This window comes from Mobula hypostoma, chromosome 1 (assembly GCF_963921235.1).
Source record: "Mobula hypostoma chromosome 1, sMobHyp1.1, whole genome shotgun sequence".
Classification (NCBI taxonomy): Eukaryota; Metazoa; Chordata; class Chondrichthyes; order Myliobatiformes; family Myliobatidae; genus Mobula; species Mobula hypostoma.
Window position 1 is genome coordinate 21477163 of NC_086097.1, and position 19498 is coordinate 21496660.

The window sequence follows — 19498 nt, forward strand, 5'->3', positions numbered from 1 at the left end:
GCATGGCTCTGTGCATGGCAGGTCGTGCCTTACCAACCTGATTGAGTTTTTTGACAAGATGACAAGAGAGATTGATGAGGGTAGGGCAGTGGATGTTGCCTACTGGTGTTTTAGTAAGGCATTTGACAAAGTCCCTCACAGGAGGCTAATCCAGAAGATTAAGATGCATGGGGTCTGCAGTGAATTGGCTGTTTGTATTCAGAATTGGCTTGTGCATAGAAGTCAGAGGGTAGTGGTTGAAAGGACTTATTCAAGCTAGAAGCCTGTAATTAGTGGAATTCTGCAGGGATTATGCTGGGGCCTCTGCTGTTTGTGATGTATGTACTTAGCCTAGATGAAAATCCACCCTAGGTGGGTGGGCTATTAAATTTGTGGATGATACCAAGATTGGTGGAGTTGTGGATTGTGTAGAAGACTGGTGAAGATTACAGCACGATATGGATCTGCTGCAGATTTGGGCAGAGAAATGGCAGATGGAGTTAACCCAGATAAATATGAAGTGTTGCACCTTGGTAGGGAAAATGCAAGGAGACAGTACGCTGCTAAAGGCAAGATCCTTAACAGAGTTGCTGAGCAGAGAGATCTTGGGATCCAAGTTCATAGCTCCCTGAAAGTGGCTCCACAGGTCAATAAGGTGGTTAAAAAGGCTGACGGAATGCTTGCTTTTATTAGTCGAGGCATTGAGTTCAAACGTCAGGAGGTTATGTTGCAACTTTATAAAACTCTGGTTAGGCCACTATGCTACTGTGCCGCCTAAAGTAAAGATGCTGGCGTGCTTTCCATGTGATTGCATCTACATGTTTTTTTAAAATTTCAAAACATACTTTATTCAAAAATAAAATTATATACAATAAACCATTCAATCACTTTCCATCCTTTACATACGTTTCCATTATAGTCTGTACATATCCATACTTATGGCCACCCATGTGGCACTCCAATTGTTCAGCTTACCATATCATTGTTGAGGGGTATACTCCCCGCCACCCGACCCCTCCCACTTCCGCGGGTGGGGAAACCTATACCGTGGTCCTTCCCCACCGGGCCCTTGCGGTGGCTGCACCGAGTTTCAGTGCGTCCCTCAGCACGTACTCCTGCAACCGAGAATGTGCCAGTCGGCAGCATTCTCCCACAGACATCTCCGTGTGCTGGTAGATCATCAAGTTTCGGGCCGACCAAAGAGCGTCTTTCACCGAGTTGATGATCTGCCAGCAGCACCGGATGTTGGTCTCCGTGTGCATCCCCGGGAACAGCCCGTAGATCAGAGAGTCCTCTGATACGCAGCTGCTGGGGATAAACCGTGACACTTGCCCGTCCATCCTCCTCCACACCCTCTTTGCGAACTGGCAGTGTGCAAAGAGGTGGGTCACAGACTCTTCCTCACTGCAGTCCTCCCGTGGGCAGTGGGGTGCGGAGACGACGTTCCGGGTGTACAGGAGGGACCTGACTGGGAGGGCCCCTCTCACCGCCAGCCAGGCGAGGTCCTGGTGCATCTACGTGTTGGGCCCAGGACAGATAATCTTGTCGTATATATTTGTGCGTAAGACAAGCTGGACTTTGACTTCATCTTCACGGTTTATGGGCACTGACTGATGAGTTTGAGCAAATGACTGACATGAATTCAAAATTAGCGCCTGAACAGGGATTTGAACCCTAGACCCCCTGATTAAAATTCAAATGCTCTACTGACTGCGCTATCCAATAAGGAAGAATTTTATATTGGGCTGGGGCTGGGGCTGGTCTCGGATCAGTTCATGTTTTAACTTTACACTTGAGCAGACCTCTAACGAGAAGCTGCTTGTTGAAGCTGAGCATTTACAGTGATCTCCAGAACTATCATTCTCCCTGCCAGACAACAGTCCCTGGGGCATGCTGAACACCAGCCCCTGGGTACTCTAGACCCCAGCATCATTTGTAATTGTAGGCGGTTTGATTTACTGCAAAATTTTCTTTACAAATTGCTTTGCAAGACCTTAATTAACCTTGCGGCAGTTGGAGCTGCATCCCCTTCAGTCTCCGATGCCTGTAAACCTGAAGATACACCATCCAGATGCAGCCTGTGGGGTAGGCCTGCTTGGTAACCAGGACTCTTTGAGCTTCAATAAAAATACTCATCATTTCATACTCGTAGTGAGGATAAATCATTACATATTAAGATAGCTGTCAATATAACTTTGACCCCCCCCCCCACCTCTTCCCTCCTCCGCCTCCACCTTCCCGGCAACTGCAGCAAGCCCACAGTTCCCCTCCATGATTGAGGTCGTGACATTGAGCTGCAGAATGTGACTCGGGGAAATATTCATGGCTCTTAGGCTTTAATTCCTGTCACTAATCTTAACTCTTCACGTGCTCGCTGAGCCTCGCAGCCTTTGATCACGGTCCCCTGGGGCACGTCACAGCTACAGACCAAGCAGAGGGCTGAGTATACCGCAAACACTGAGGATCAAGGCACAACTTTATTCACCACGTACGCTCACTTGTGTTAGGAATTTGCTGTGGTGTGCCGGTCAGGGCTCGACATGCAACATAAAACAATATTCAATAATTATATAAAAATAAAGTTAACAGTTTAAGGGGCGGATATGGAATAAAACGTGCATAAATACATTGATACCAGCATGTATTTACAATGTAAACTGTATTACAATAAATGTTTTCAAATGTTTACAGTGCAATGAAGTGACTGGCTAAATAGAATCAGATTAACTGCCTACTGCAGATCACAAACCTAAATCAGAAACCCCAAACATTTCAGTTTCGGGTGGCATGATACTGAAATTGCTTTCCATTCCCAGTGATTGGATGACCAGGGTTCAATTCCCGCCTCCACCTGTAAGGAGCTCGTATGTTCTCCACGTGACCGCGTGGATTTCTTCCGGGTGCTCTGGTTTCCTCCCGCACTCCACTTGCGGATTAGCGTTAGTGAGTTGTGGGCATGTGTCTTTTGGTCTTGTGGCATGCCGTGTTGGCGCCAGAAGCATGGCGATGCTTGTGGGCTGCCCCTTGCACGTATCCTGACTGCATTGGTCGTGGATGAAAGCAACTCATTTCACGGTGCATTCTGATGTTTCGATGAACATGTGACAAATAAAGCTAATTTTTAATTTTAAGTCTTTAAGCCCTTAGTTACAAATATTGACCCATTCCAGGACTCCCTGTAAATATTGCTCCACATGTGGGACCATCCTGTAAACCTCTTTATTTACAGCAGGGGACCTCCGCAATTGCTGACACCAAACCTGGGATCATCTCTAAATGTTGAATAGCTCCCATTACGCTGTGCATAGACTGGGATCTCTCTTGGGGATCCTTTGCAGATGCCAACACAATCCCTGGGAGCATCTGTAAACAGCAACACAATCCCAGGAACCTTCTATGACACCGACTGACGCACAAGCTGAGGACACTCCAGTTTAGACCGATGGATTCCTGTGACACTCTGTAAACACTGATACACTTGTGGGGGACCTTTTACAACATAGAACACTGAGCAGTACAGCATGGTACAGGCCCTTTGGCCCACAGTATTATGCTGATCTTTTATAGAACATTGAGCATTACAGTACACTACAGACCCTTCGGCCCACAATGTTGTTCCAACCTTTCAACCAACTCCAAAATCAATCTAACCTGTCCCTCCTACATATCCCTTCTTTTGTCTTTTATCCAGAATCAGATTCAGGTTTAATATCACTGCCCTATGTCATGAAATTTGTTGTTATGTGGCAACAGTACATTGCAATATGTAATAAAAACTGTAAATTACAGTAAATATACAGTGGCATGCAAAAGTTTGGGCACCCCGGTCAAAATTTCTGTTACTGTGAATAGCTAAGCGAGTAAAAGATGACCTGATTTCCAAAAGGCATGAAGTTAAAGATGACACATTTCTTTAATATTTTATGGAAGAAAACTTTTTTATTTCTATCTTTTACAGTTTCAAAATAACAAAAAAGGAAAAGGGGCGGAAGTAAAAGTTTGGGCACCCTGTGTGGTCGGTACTTAGTAATAACCCCTTTGGGAAGTATCACAGCTTGTAAATGCTTTTTGCAGCCAGCTAAGAGTCTTTCAATTCTTGTTTGAGGGATTTTTGCCCATTCTTCTTTGCAAAAGGCTTCTGGTTTTGTGAGATTCTTGGGCTGTCTTGCATGCACTGCTCTTTTGAGGTCTATCTCGATGATGTTTAGGTCAGGGGACTGTGAAGGCCATGGCAAAACCTTCAGCTTGTGCCTCTTGAGGTAGTCCATTGTGGATTTTGAGGTGTGTTTAGGAGTGAGGGGTGCCCAAACTTTTGCATGCTACATGTGTGTATGTAGGTATATGTATATATTTTATGTTAAAATAAATAAGTAGTGTAAAAAAGAGGGGAAAAAGTGAGGTACTGTTTGTGGGTTCAATGTCTGTTTAGAAAATCTGATGGCAGAGGGGAAGAAGCTTTAATGTTTAAACCCTTAGTTACAAATATCAATCTATTCCAGGACTCACTGTAAATATGCTCTACATCTGGACCCTCCTCCCTATGAACCTCTTAAATGTTCCTAATGTATCTGCCTCTAGTAGCAACCCTGGTAGAATGTTCCACACACCCACCACCTCTGTATACATTGATATTTTAGAAGAATGAGGGGTATCTCATTGAAGCCTGCTGAATATTGAAAGGCCTAGGTCGAGTGGATGTGGAGAGATGCTTCCAATAGTGGAAGAGTCTCTAGGACCAGAGGGCACAGCCTCAGAAGAGAAGGGTCTCCCTTTAGAACAAAGATGAGGAGGAATTTCTTTAGCTAGGGTGTGGTAAGCCTGTGGGATTCATAGCCACAAGCTCTGTCTTTGGGTGTACATATTTGAAGTAGGTAGGTATTTGATGGGTAAAGGTGTCAAAGGTTTGGGCAGGAGGCAGGAGAATGAGACTATGGTCGAATAGTGGAGCAGACTTGATGGGCTGAATGGCCAAATGCTCCTATCCCTTATGGTAAAATTTGGCATTATGACATTGAAAACTGAAGAGCCTGTTTCTGGTGTTGTACTGTTCTTTGTTGCATGATAAAGGCAAAATATTACAGATCCTGGACACCTAAAATAAAAGCAGAAATATGCTAGAAACGCTCAACAATTCAGGCTGCATCTGATGAGAGAGAAATAGAGTTTATGTTTCCATTCTGGTGAAAAATGTCCAACATGAAGCTGTATATCTGGTGGAGTTTAGAAGAAGTGAGACAGACTTTCAGAGTATGCTGGTGGCAAGGGGCAATTTTTCCTCGCAAAGGAAGGTGGTCCTTCTGAATTAACTTCTACAGTGATCTGTGCTGGATGAGCCATTGAATGTATTAATGGCCAAGATATCAACCAAAATTTATGGGGAGCAAGGAGGAAAGCAGACATGAAGCCAGGATTGTGATCTTATTGTTCGACAGACTAGTTCTACGCACCGTGTGACTAGTCCTGCTTTTCTTCCTTTTGTGCTGATGATTTCCACAGACGGTGCTCTATCCGATGAACACTCCTGGCATTTTCTGTATTTACTTTATATTAATTGCACAGGCTGTCCTGAAGTTTTTTTCCCCTCTCTGTAAAAACTGGCACATTCCCTGGGATTCCCTGGAAATGCTGGTGCGCCCTGGAGGATTTCCTGATATCCGGGACTCTGGAATCCTGGATGTGCTCGTGACGTCCTTCCCTAGGCAGTGAATAATAAGAACAGAAACAGTCAGGTTTTTTATAATGGGATTGAATCAGGCCTTTTGGCCCATTAGGTGTACTATCACATTCAAGTTTATAGTTATGGCCATGCATACCAGCATGTAAATGCCATGAAAATTAGCTTTTGCAGAAGCCACACAGTAAATTACAAACATGACAAACATAAGTTACCATAAATTTAATTTAACATAAATTATACTTAACATATACAAAATAAACAAGATAACATGAGTGCAAGTTGAGATGAAGATAAAGAAATGTAGTCCGATATAGAATTAAAATCCTTCAGGTCTGTCGAAGAACATGATGACAGTGGGGAAGAAGCACAGTAGCTAAGTGGTTAGGACAATGCTTTACAGTAAAGGTGACCTGGGTTCAATTCCCGCCACTGTCTGTAAGGAGTTTGCCGGTTCTCGCTATGACCACGTGGATTTCCTTCCACAGTTCAAAGACCTATTGGTTGGTAGGTTAATTGGTGATTGTAAATTGTCCTGTGATTAGGCTAGGGTTAAATCAGCGAATTGCTGGGTGGCGTGCTTTAAAGGGCTGGAAGGGCCTATTCTGTGCTGTATTGCAATAAATAAATAAATAGATAAATAAATATTGTTGAACCTTGATGTGTGGGTCTTCAGATTTCTGTACCTCCTGCCTGATGCCAGCATTGAGAAGAGGGTATGGCCTGGGTGTTGGGGATCCCTCATGATAGTCTTTGCTTTCCTGTGCTCCCTTGGTAAGGGTATCAAAAGTTACAGTGGAGAAAGTAGGATAATGGAGTTGAGAGGAAAATAAACTAGCCATGATCAAATGGCGGAGCAGACTCGATGGGCTGAATGGCCTTATTGTGCTCTTATGTCTTATGGTCTTCCTGAGATATCACCACTTGTAGATTAGTCCCTTTTCCATCTTCGTTCCCTGTAACTAATTCTTTCACGTACATGCCCGTCATCTCTCTTTTTACCAATTATCCCGCCCCCAGCATGTGATGTGAGTATAAACTAGAGCATCAGGGGACACACACACTGTAACAGAGACAGTATGCAAACTCCACTCAAACAACACCCAAGGTCAGAAGTTGAACATGGTCCCTGGCTGTACCTCCTGCTGTGTTCCATTTCTGTGCCAAATGGAGTGGAAGATCTCTACGGAGCTGTTCAGAATCAGAATTCAAGTTCAAAATTCTGAGTAACTTTATTATGAAAGTAGGTTTACACTCAGCGGCCACTTTATTAGGTACACTTGTACATCTGCTTGTTAATGCAATATATAATCAACCAATCACATGGCAGCAACTGAAAGCATAAAAGTATGCAGACATGGTCAGGAGGTTCAGTTGTTTTTTAGACCAAACATTAGAATGGGAAACAAGTATGTTCTAACTGATATTGACTGTAGAATGGCAGTTGGTGCCAGACGGGGTGGTTTGAGTATATCAGAAACTGCTGATCTCCTGGTATTTTCACACACAAATCTCTAGATGTAAAAAACAGAAAAAAAAACAAACAAGCACCCAGTGAGTGGCACTTTAGGTGAAAATGCCTTGTTAATGAGAGAGGTCAGAGGTGAAAGGCCAGAGTGGTTCAAGCTGAAAGGAAGCTGACAGAACTTAAATAACTACGTCTTATAACAGTGTTGTATAGAAGAGTATCTCTGAATGAACAACACATTGAAGCTTGAAGGGGATGGACTACAGCAGAAGACCATGAACATACACGCAATGGCCACTTTATTAGGTACACCTGTACATCTGCTCGTTAATGCAAATATAAAATCGACCAATCATGTGGCAGCAACTCAATGCATAGAAGCTTGTAGACATGGTCAAAAGTTCAGCTTTGTTCAGAACATTCACCAGAATGGGGTGAAGTATGATCTAACTGACTTTGACCATTGTTGGTGCCAGATGGGGTGTATTGAGCATCTCAGAAACTGCTGATCTTCCGGGATTTTCATGCACAACAGTTTCTAGAGAATGGTGCGAGAAACAAAAAAAACTTCCAGTGGGTGGTAGGTTTGTGGATAAAAAAGGTTTGTTACTGAGGGAGATCAAGGAAAATGACTAGATTGGCTCAGGCTGACAGGGAGGCGACAATAAAATAACCATGTGGTAGATTGGCAGCAGGCATGGTTACAGTGGCTTCTCCAGGTCAAACCAAAGGAGTAGTTATTTGTGCTTTACCTCTTTTTTTCAATTGCAAGACACTGTTGGATATTAAAAACATCAAGGCCTGCAGATCGACCCCATCAGCGAGATGCTCGACAGTGATGGAGCTGGACTTTCTGTGTTGTTACATGAACTTGTTGTGTACCATTGTTGTGCAGAGACTGTGCGTGGTCCAATAAATGGTGCAAATGATTCTTTTGAACACTTATGTTGTGATTACAAGATCCTTTTGGAAATTGCAAGTCCATTTCGCTGGTTCAGTGGGGAGACCGATGGCGGGGGAACTGCGTTGCCTCGGTTGTTGCACGGACCAGGCCCTCGTACCAAGGTGTTGTTGCCTGTTGCAGCCACCCAGCAGAGCAGACGCCAGAGGTGGTATGGAGAGAGCGGTGACCTCTGTGGTTGCACTGGAGCCTCGCATTGGTGCTGCCCTCCAGTATTCACTCAGTGGAAGACCAGCTCTACCAGGATAACATCCCATAAGCCATCAATCTACAGGCCTTGCCACTCAGGGGACTTGGGCTATATTATTTGTTTGTGACTGTATGTTTTTCTGCTATTTAAACCGTACGTTCTATATGTGATGCGTGGTGCATGCTGTTAGTACTGTGTTTTGCACCTTGGGAACACTGTTTCATTTGGCTGTACACATGCACGTGGTTGAGTGATAATTAAACTTGAACTTGTTGCCACAGTGGCGTGCAGAGGAGCCTCTCTGATTGCACAACATATCGAACCTTGAAATGGATGTGCTACAGCAGCAGAAGCCAACACTGGGTTCCACTTCTGTACCCTAATAAAGTGTACAGCGTGTCACTATATCCTACCTTGAGATTTATTTTCTTGCGGGCATTCACAGTAGAACAAAGAAATACAATAGGATCAATGAAAAGCTCCAGACTAAGAGTGAGAAGCAACCAATGTGCAAAAGAAGGCAAGTTATGCAAATACAAAAGATCTACAACTAATAATAAAAATGCTGAGGACATGAGTTGTAGAGCCATTGAAAGTGAGCCCATCCGTTGTGGAATCAGTTCAGTGTCCAGGTGAGTGAAGTTCAATAGCTTGATGACTGAGGGTAATAACTGTTCCAGAGCCTGGCCGTGTGGGACCTCTGTTTCCAGGAAACAGGAAAGATTTCTAGCTGAGACAGCGGTGGGTGAATCTGAGTGCATGTTCAGTTATTGAGTGATGTGCTGCAGCCAACTGGAACCATTTAAGCAGCAGAAAAGAGTTCCCACTCGACGGATTCCGAGCTTCATCTCAATTCAGTGTGCGGCACAGATAAGCTAACTGAGCCACAATAGGCACAGTGTCAGGCGCCTGCCCGTTGCACTGGAATAATCACATGATATCGGTATAATGGGATCTGGTGGAGCAGCAGAATCCTAATGGCAAAGCTGGAGCGCCCAGCTGCATGGGCTTTCTGGCCCAGAGCTGTCCTGCCAGACAGCAATCTTCATTTTTGACAGAGTTATACGTTTATTATCAGTGAGAGCTTCTGTTTGAAGAGCCTTTGGCTGAAATGCTGCTGCCTCTTACCCTCCGCACAGGCTGCACCCATCGCAGCGCCTCATGACGGCTGTAATATTTGCACGTCGTCATCACTCAATCTTCTTTCGCGCAGTCAATGCTGTGATTCTGAGGCTGCAAAGACAGCACACCGGCTACGGACTGCAGAATTGGGAACTGATTTGATATTGCCGCTTGTCTTGCCGTTGTTTTGTTGCTGTTGTTCTGTTGTTTTTACTTTTTCTGTTCAACGCTGTGGGCATTGTGGGATCTTATTGAAACATATAAGATTATTAAGGGATTGGACACGCTGGAGGCAGGAAGCATGTTCCCGCTGATGGGTGAGTCCAGAACCAGAGGCCACAGTTTAAGAATTAGGGGTAGGCCATTTAGAACGGAGTTGAGGAAAAACTTTTTCACCCAGGGAGTGGTGGATATATGGAATGCTCTGCCCCAGATGCTTTCAAAAAAAGAGATGGATAGAGCTCTTAAAGATAGCGGAATCAAAGGATATGGGGATAAGGCAGGAACCGGATACTGATTGTGGATGATCAGCCATGATCACAGTGAATGACAGCGCTGGCTCGAAGGGCCGAATGGCCTACTCCTGCACCTATTGTCTATTGTCTATTCTGTTTTGCTGCTGGAATGTGTGGTGACTCTTGTGGGCTGCCCCCAACACACCCTTAGCTTATAAGGTGGTTAAAGCAAAACAGTGCAGTCATCATTCCATTCCGGGACTTGGACCAGATATTTAACTTGGGGGCAGCGTCACCTGCACCACCCACAAGCGTTGTGAGCCTTGTCCGCACTCATCCAAAATCCAGTTAAACAACAGGGATCAAATGGATCAGTTTTTGCTCACATACTGGCTGATTGCATTCTCCTTATCTCCAGGAAGGCATTGAGCATACACTTGGGGCATAAAATAAATTCATGCCCCAGTAAGCAAGTTCAAAGTAAATTTATTCTCAAAGACCGACAAGCAACCGACAAGAAGGCAAACTGTGCAAATACAAAAAAGTAATAACAATGAATAAAAAAATACTGAGACCATGAGACCTTGAAAGTGAGTCCATCGGTTGTGTTTGGTGATCAGTTCAGTGTTGAGGTGAGGGAAGTTTTATTTTAATTTATTTTTTTGGAGATACAGACCGTTCTAGCCGAATGAGCTGTGCCACCTTGCAGCCCTCCTATTTAACCATGGCCTAATCACAGGATAATTAATCTGACCAATTAACCTACTAACTGGTGCGTCTTTGGAATGTGGGGGGAAACCGGAGCACCTAGGGGGACCTCACGCACCCATGGGGAGAACGTACAAGCTCCTTAGATGGTGCTGGAATTGATCTCTGGACTCTGGAATGCCCCGAGCTGTAAAGGCCACTATGCTACTGTGGTACCCCAGTTATCCATGATGGTTCAGAAGCCTCATGGTTGAAGGGTATTAATTGTCCCTGAACCTGGTGGTGTGGGACCTATGGCTCCTGTACCTTCTTCCTGATGGCAGCAGTGAGAAGGGAGTATGGTGGATGGTGACAGTCCTTGCTGATGGATACTGCTTCCTTGTGGCGGTTCTCCTTGTAGATATGATCAACAAAGGGGAAGGCTTTGCCTCTGATGGAGTGGGCTGTATCCACCACTCTTTGTAAGCTTTTCTGTTCTTGGGCATTGGTGTTTCTATGCCAGGCTGCGATTCAATCAGTCAGGATATTCTCCACTTTGCGTCTCTAGGGTGATAGGGTTGTGTTTTTGGTCCCAAAGCTTCCGAACCCTTGGTTCTTAGGTCTCTAGGGTGACGGGCTTGTGGCATTGGTCCCTAGGTCTCTAGGGTGATGAGGTTGTGGTATTGGTCCCAAAGCTTCCGAACCCTTGGTTCTTAGGTCTTTAGGGTGATGGGGTTGTGGTATTGGTCCCAAGGTCTCTAGGATGATGGGGTTGTGGTATTGGTCCCAAGGCTTCAGATTGCACACTTGAGAAAGCAAAACATTGGAGAAGGGACTGCTGGAGTTTGTGGTTTTGTGGGGGAGTTTATGCCAAACAGACTGGATTTCTGCTGTGAAGCGTAAATGCAATGATGGACAAGGATAGGTCCTTTGCTCCATCCACCTTGATCAATGCAAATGTCATTGCCTGAACATCAAGCACCGTCACCCTCCTCCCCGCCTAGAAACATGGATCTCCCTAGACACACAAGGAAACAGATTTTAAAAAATGCAGGCTAATTTGTATTTAAAATGAAAAGGTTAATTGTACTAGATATTACCTTGTGCCTTTGAAATGCTAATGCAGTTGGATTTTCAGAATCATCTCAGGCATTTATAACGACTTTGCTATGGTGAAGAGTTAAGAGCAAATGAGTCAACGGGCAGCCAAGAGACTGTCGTTCACGCTTTATGTACTTAAGTGCTCAAAATTATTAATATCCTGATTGCTTGACATTGAGAAAAAAAATCCATTTGTTCTTCAAACGAGATTGCCTTGCAAATGAAAGGAAGTAGAGACTTTTATCAAAACGGCAGTCCTTTGATTTTTTTTTTTTTGCATTCATGCCCTCTGCTTAAATGAGGTTCAGGCAACAAGTCCGGATGGCATTTAGTAAGGGTCTTCACCCTTAATAATTCAGTCACATAAACAATCAGAAAGTTCTTGAAAAGATCTGCATAAGAAACTTCTGTTGTTTTGAAGCATTTAACATATTATCTAACGCAAACACAAGGAAATCTGTAGATGCTGGAATTTCAAGCAACACACATAAAAAATGCTGGTGAACACAGCAGGCCAAGCAGCATCTATAGGAAGAGGTACAGTCGACGTTTCGGGCCGAGACCCTTTGACAGGACTAACTGAAAGAAGAGATAGAGATTTGAAAGTGGGAGGGGGAGGGGGAGATCTGAAATGATAGGAGAAGACAGGAGGGGGAGGGATGGAGCTAAGAGCTGGGAAGTCGATTGGCAAAAGGGATATGAGAGGATCATGGGACGGGGCCTGCTGCGTTCACCAGCATTTTTTATGTGTGTTGCAACATATTATCTAATATTTCTCTGGAGTTCTGATTCTACCTAATTATTTGTCTTTTGAATCAGAATTAGTATCGAGTTTAATATCACCGTCGTACGTCGTGAAGTTTGTTGTTTTTGCGGCAGCAGTACAATACGTGGGCAGCACAGTAGCATAGTATTTAGTGCAATCGCCTTTCAGCTCGGCTATCATCAAGCAGGGTTCAATTTCATCCGCTGCCTCTGAGGAATTTGTACGTTCTCCCCGTGAGTTACTTCCCTCTGGCTGCTCCGGTTTCCCCCCACATTCCAAAGATGGTAGAGTTGGTGAGTTTTGGGTATGCTGTGTTGGCGCTGGAAGCATGGCAGGACGTGCAGGTTGCCCCCGGTACAATCCTTGTGTTGGTTGTTGACGCACAGCGACGCATGTCACTGTGTGTTTCAATGCTTTGGTACACATGTGACAAATGAAGAATATCTTTAAATATAACCCTTATTTTAGCCTGTACCTTCCATTCCTGATGTTTTCTCTTCAAAGTGCATAGGCGTTTTTTTGGAAAAGGTGATAAGTTTATATTATAATTCTAAATAAAACTGTCATGATGGTAGCAAGTACTTCTTTCACATAACAAGGACATGTTACCATCAAAAAGATGGAGGTCCTTATGAGAATGACTTTATACAATGGACATAGGTGTGGCTCAGCTCCTTAGGTGTGACTGGTATGAAATGCTACTTAAATCACAATTTTATTGGAGAGTGTATTATCTTCTCCCGTAGAGCAGAGTTGGCGCAAAACTATCAAGTTTGTTGAAGCTAGGAATTATACCGCTGTGCTGGCCAGTGTCTGCTCTCTAACACAGAGCAGCTAAGGTCAAATGAGATGGCTGGTCGTAGCTTTGCAATCTGTGAGTGTTCTCCTTATGGTTACAGCAGGCAGTGGCCAGAAAGCTGTATATTGAGCTTTGACAGCCATTTGCTGACACCTGGACCAGTCTGGTGGGTATCCTTTGGTCTTTTCGCGATGTGCATGTTCAGGCAGGAGTTTGCAAAGTTGCTCAATGACTGTATCATCCAGGCCATGCTCTGTTCTTGCGACCAGGAGGTGCGAGAACCTTAGGTCCAACACCACTAGGTTCAGGAACTGTTATTAACCTACACCCATCAGGCTCCTGAACGGTGTGGATAAAGTCACACACCTCAACACTGAACTGATTTCGCAACCTATAGACTCACTTTCAAGGACTCTACAACTCAAGTTTAAGTTCAAGTTTAATTGTCATTTGACCATACATGTGTATACAGTTAAACAAAACAGTATTCCTCTGGGACCAAGGCGCAACACACAGTTTGTGCATTTGTGTGCAAAACACAGCACGTACAATTACGAAAACACATACAGTCATTAAGTAATATTAGCACAAGTCCCTGCGTGGTATGGCCTGGAGACTGCTGGTGTAGGGGGTGTTGTACTGGAGCCACATTCCTGCAAAACAGGCAAGCAGAAGATTCTCATCTCCCACAGCCACAGATAAAGGCAATCCAGTTTGTCTTCTAGGGAGAGAACACTAGAGGGCAGCACCGCAGGGAGAGCCGGACTGTAGGAGCTGATCCCCAACACAGCACTGATTCCAGTGGCCCGCTGTGCCTCTGTCTCTCCCACACTGCCTCCAGGCCTCCTCTCTTGGGTGACTGTCACAGGAGACGCTGTGGCATGAGTGCCTGAACCTTGGGCATGGATTCCAATGTGCCCGCTGTGCCTCTGTCTCTCCCACACTGCCTCCGGCACCTCCTCTCCTGGGTGGCTATGAGAAGCAGTGCCATGCCTTGAGGGCGTGGTCCACACAACAACCGAGACCATGCAGCTCCCTCGCCGTCAGTCTGACCAATTAACTTACGTTCTTAGTATTATTTATGTATTTATTTATTATTTATGTTTGTTTTGTATTTGGCTTCTTTTGCACGTTGGTTGCTTGTCAGTCTTAGTGTGTAGTTTTTTTTATTGATTCCATTGTATTTCTTTGTTCTACTGTGAATGCCTGCAAGAAAACAAATCTCAGGGTAAGCTATAGTGAGATCAATGTACTTCGATGATAAATTTTACTTTGAAATTTGAACTCCAGATGCGGGGACCACATGCCTTCTTGGACCGGAGTGAGCCAGTCAGAGTGCAGAACAGAGAGTTCCTGAAATCGGACCGAGTCACCTTGCCTTCTGAACCCCACACATATAATTGGATAGACAGAGGTGCATATAACAAATCTGATTCTGATTCAGAGATGTTGTTTCGGCGACTTCATGGTCATGCAGTGCAGAAGCAAGCCCTTCAGCCCATCTGGTCCATGCCGATCAAGATTTCCATCTAAACTAGTCGCAAGATTGGCCCATATCTCTAAACCTTCAAAAAGTGCCTTTTAAATGCTGATGTACCTACCTGAATCACTTTCTCACACAGGTCCTACCAATCATACACTGGGTGACAACATTGTCCCTCAGGGTCTTGTTAAATCTCTTTCCTCTCACCTTGAAATCGATGCTCGTTAAAGCTTGGATTCCCTAATACTCGAAAAAAAACTGTGTGCATTGCCCTTCATGATTTCTACGCCTCTATAACCTGCTCAGCCTCTCTCCATAACTCAGTTCCTCAACATCCTTGTAAATCTCCTCTGCAATCTTTCTAGCTTTATGTTATGTTTCCTCTAGCAGGGTGACCAAAAGGGATCGAAGTATTCCAATGTAGCCTCACCAATGTCTTGCACAACTACAGCACGGTAGAGTAGTGGTTAGCACAACGCTTTACAGTACTGGTGACCTGGATTCAATCCCTCTGTTGTCTGTAAGGAGTTTGTACATTCTCCCTGTGACCCTAGGGTTTTCTCCTATAGTCCAAAGACGTACCGGTTAGTAGGTTAATTGGTCATTGTAAATAGTCCTGTGATTAGGCCATGGTTAATTTGGAGGTTGCTGGGAGGTGTGGCATGAAGGGCTGGATGGGCCTGTTCTGCTTTGTACCCCAATAAATAAATAAATAAAACATAACATCCATTCCCATCATCCCATCAATACTCATTGCCCATTGCCCTGACTGATGAAGGCCAGTGTCCCTGTTGACTTCTAATTCCAGTTTCATGGAATCATGAGCTTGTACATGAAGGTCCTTCTGATCCACAACGCTCTCCAGAGCCCGACTATTCACTGTGAAAGTCCTATTCTGATTTGCCTTACGAAACGGCCCCACCTTACTATTACCTTGGCAGCTGTGGAGGTCATCTCACTGGGTGTGTTAAGGCGCAGGTTGATAGGTTCTCGATTAGCCGGGGCGTGAAGGTTATGGGGAGAAGGCAGGAGAATGGAGTTGAGAGGGAAATGGTTCAGCCATATTGAAACAATGGGCTGAATGTCCTAATTCTGCTCCTATGCCCATGGTCTTATATATAGTCTTATCTGAATTAAACTCCATTTGCCATTCCTTGACCCACTTGCTGAGCTGATCAAGTTCCCTCTGCAATTTCTGAAGACCATCATCACTGGCGAGGACACTACCTATTTTTAGCATCTCCTGCAGACTTACTAGTTGTGCCTTCTGCATTATCATACAAGCACAGTAACATAGGAAAGAGGGGCAGGAGTGGACCATCTGGCCTATTGAGCCTATTCGACCAAAATAAGATCATGGCTGATCTGGTCATGGACTCAGTTCCACTTACCTGTCTTTTCTCAATAGCCCTTAATTCCATGCTATGTAAAAATCTGTCTTACTCTGCCTTAAATATATTTTAATTAGAGATCATCTACTTCTTCCTTTTGAGACAGAGACAATATTCACCTTGGTGAAACTTACTTACATCTGTCCTGTATGTAGGTGACCAAAACTGCAGACAATATTCCAAATTAAGCCTCACCAACGTCTTATACAACAACATAGCATCCCATCTCCTGTACTCAGTACTTTGATTTATGAAGGCCAATGTGCTGAAAGCTTTCTTTATGAACCGTCGACCTGTGATGCCACTTTCAATGAATTATGTACCTGTATTCCCAGATCCTTTTGTTCTACCACACTCCTCAGTGCTCTACCATTCACTTACCTTCGTTGGTCCTACTGAGTGCAACACCTCACACTTATCCGCGTTGAATTCCATCTGCCATTTTTCAGAACGTTTCACTGACTGGTCCAGATCTCGCTGTAAGCTTTGATAGTCTTCATCGCTGAGTAGTACATCCCCTATCTTGGTGTCATCCACAAATTTCCTGATGCAGTTAACCACATTATCATCCAGATCATTGATCTTGATGACAAGCAACAACGGACTGGGCACCAATCCCTGTGGCACTCCACTAGTCACGGGTCTCCAGTCAGGGAGGCACCCATCTACTACCACTCTCTGGCTTCTCTCACAAAGCCAATGTCTAATTCAATTCTCTACCATTTAATAAGAGCATGGCTAATGATGGATTCACCTCTAATTACTTGCCTTTCCCCTGTAACTCTTAATTCTGCTACAACACAAAAATCTATCTAACTGTGTCTTAAATGTACAGTATTTAATGAGGTGGCCGAGAATTCCACTGATTCACTACTGTCTGGGAAAAGCAGTTTCTCCTCATATCCATCCTAAATCTATTTCCTTGAACTTTGAGGCTACGTTTCCTAGTTCCAGTCTACTAGTCTTCCAGTGTACGGAAGGCAGCTGGTCTGGACGGAATACCTGGCCATGTGCTCAGAGTCTGTGCAGGGCAGTTGGCTGGGGTCTTCACGGACATTTTCAATCTGTTCCTGGCCCAGGCAGTTGTCCCCACAAGCTTCCAAGATCGCCACCATCGTGCCAGTGCCGAAACATTCCACTACCACTGGCCTGAATGACTTCCGCCCAGTTGCACTCACCCCCATCGTTGCAAAGTGCTTTGAGAGACTGGTGCTATCACATCTGAAATCCTGTCTGCCCACTACCCTGGACCACCATCAATTTGCCTGTCGCACCTACAGGTCAACAGAGGACGCCATCTCCACAGCACTTCACAGCTGGACAGCCCCAACTCTTATGTCAGAATGCTGTTCATTGACTTTAGTTTGGCGTTCAATATTGTGATACCCTCCAAGCTGATCACCAAACTTTGCCAGCTTGGTATCAGCTCATCTCTCTGCAATTGGACTTGGACTTTCTGACTGACAGACCCCAATCAGTTAAGTTAGACAACCTCTCCTCCTCCACTCTCACCCTGAACACCGGTGTGCCTCAAGGCTGTGTGCTGAGCCCTCTTCTGTACTCCCTTTTCACCTATGACTACGTTCCTGTACATGGTTCTAACTCCATAATCAAGTTCGCAGATGACGCCACAGTGGTTGGCCTGATCAGAGGGAATGACGAGACGGCCTACAGGGATGAGGTCCAGCACTTGGCTGCGCGGTATGCCGACAACAACCTGGCCCTTAACACCTAGAAGACCGAGGAGATTATTGTGGACTTCAGGCATGCTAAGAGCCACACTCACGTCCCCATCTACTTCAACGGAGCTGTAGTGGAGCATGTATCAAGCTTCAAATTCCTTGGTGTCCACATTTCCAAGGATCTCACCTGGTCCCTGAACTCCTCCGTCCTGATCAAAAAGGCACAACAGCGCCTTTACTTCCTGCGGAGCATCAAGAAAGCTCACCTCTATCCCAGGATACTGATGGACATTTACCGCTGTACCATTGAGAGCATACTCACCAACTGCATCTCAGTGTGGTATGGCAATTGTCCCGTATCAGACCGCAAAGCACTCCAGCGTGTGGTGAAAACTGCCCAGCGGATTATTGGTACCCTATTGCCCACCATTGAGAACATCTACCATAAACGCTGCCTGGGCAGGGCGAAAAGCATTATCAAGGATGCATCTCCCCCTACCATGAACTTTTTACTTTCTTCCCATCTGATAGGCACTACAGGAACCTCCGCTCCCGCACCAGCAGGCACAGGAAGAGCTTCTTCCCTGAGGCTGTGACCCTGCCGAACCTCACAAAACAGCGCTAAGCAGTATTGCACCCATATTGTATTCTCTCAGTACTTTTATATTTGTGTGCTGTAGCACTTACTTTTTATTCACAGTTATTTTGTAAATAACACTATTCTTTGCATTTATGATCAGATGCTAACTGCATTTCATGGGCTTTGTATCTGTACTCGGCACTATGACAATAAAGTTGAATCTAATTTAATGTAATCTCATTTACCAATGCAAGCAACTTTCACTCTTCTATCTTGTTTGTCCTTTTCACAATTTTATGTTTCTATAAGAGTCCTTCTCATGCTTCTAAGTTGTGGTGAGTATAGTCCCAGGTGAGTCAGTCCCTCCTCATAAGCTAACCTCCACATCTCTGGATCGCTGTTCAGTGTTTTGAAGTTTTCCATTCTGTTGGAACTTTTCTTTAGAAGAGTCTAGTTCACCACTCAGATGTCAGATGAGTAAAACCACCTTTGTGTTTCTTGCTCTCCGAAGGTTCACCGTCGTTCTGCTCATCACCTGCTGACACTCTGCCGTGCCAACAGGGGCACCTTCATCAAAGTGGGCCAGCACCTGGGGGGCTTGGACTACCTGTTGCCTGAGGAATACACCAGCACTCTGAAGATTCTACACAGCCAAGCCCCGCAGAGCAGCCTGCAGGAGATCAAGCAGGTTATCCGGGAAGAACTCGGCAAAGAGGTAACAAGGGAGCTTCGAGTTCAATGTTGTGATGTACTTGCAATATTAATCTAATTGAGGAGCATGTGTATTTATGTTATAAATACACACATATGAAATACACTTCACATCTATGGGATCATGTAATCATGTTTAATCAAACATCTTATGTCTATAAACACAAGGGATTCTGCAGATGCTGGAAATCTTGAGCAACAAGACTGATAGGGTGATTCAGGAGCTTATGGTGTGTTGTCCTTCATTAGTCGGGGATTGAGTTCAGGAGCCACAAAGTAATGTTGCAGTTTTATAAAACTCTGGGTCGACCACACTTGGAATATTGTGTTCAGTTCTGTTTGCCTCATTATAGGAAAGACGTGGAAGCCTTAGAGAGAGTGCAGAGGAGGTTTACCAGGGTGCTGCCTGGACTAGAGGGGGTGCCTTATGAAGATAGCTTGAGCAAGTC

At 44.8% G+C, this 19498-nt stretch overlaps 1 protein-coding gene across 2 annotated transcripts in view; it reads left to right on the top strand.

Annotated features, from left to right (window-relative positions):
* Positions 1–19498, top strand: part of adck1 (aarF domain containing kinase 1) — a 751432-nt gene that overhangs the window by 207309 nt on the left and 524625 nt on the right. For both annotated transcript variants that reach the window (XM_063044551.1, XM_063044541.1), the window contains exon 4: positions 18850–19053. In XM_063044551.1, coding sequence (XP_062900621.1) covers positions 18850–19053 — 204 coding nt within the window. The remainder of the gene's footprint in view (positions 1–18849; positions 19054–19498) is intronic.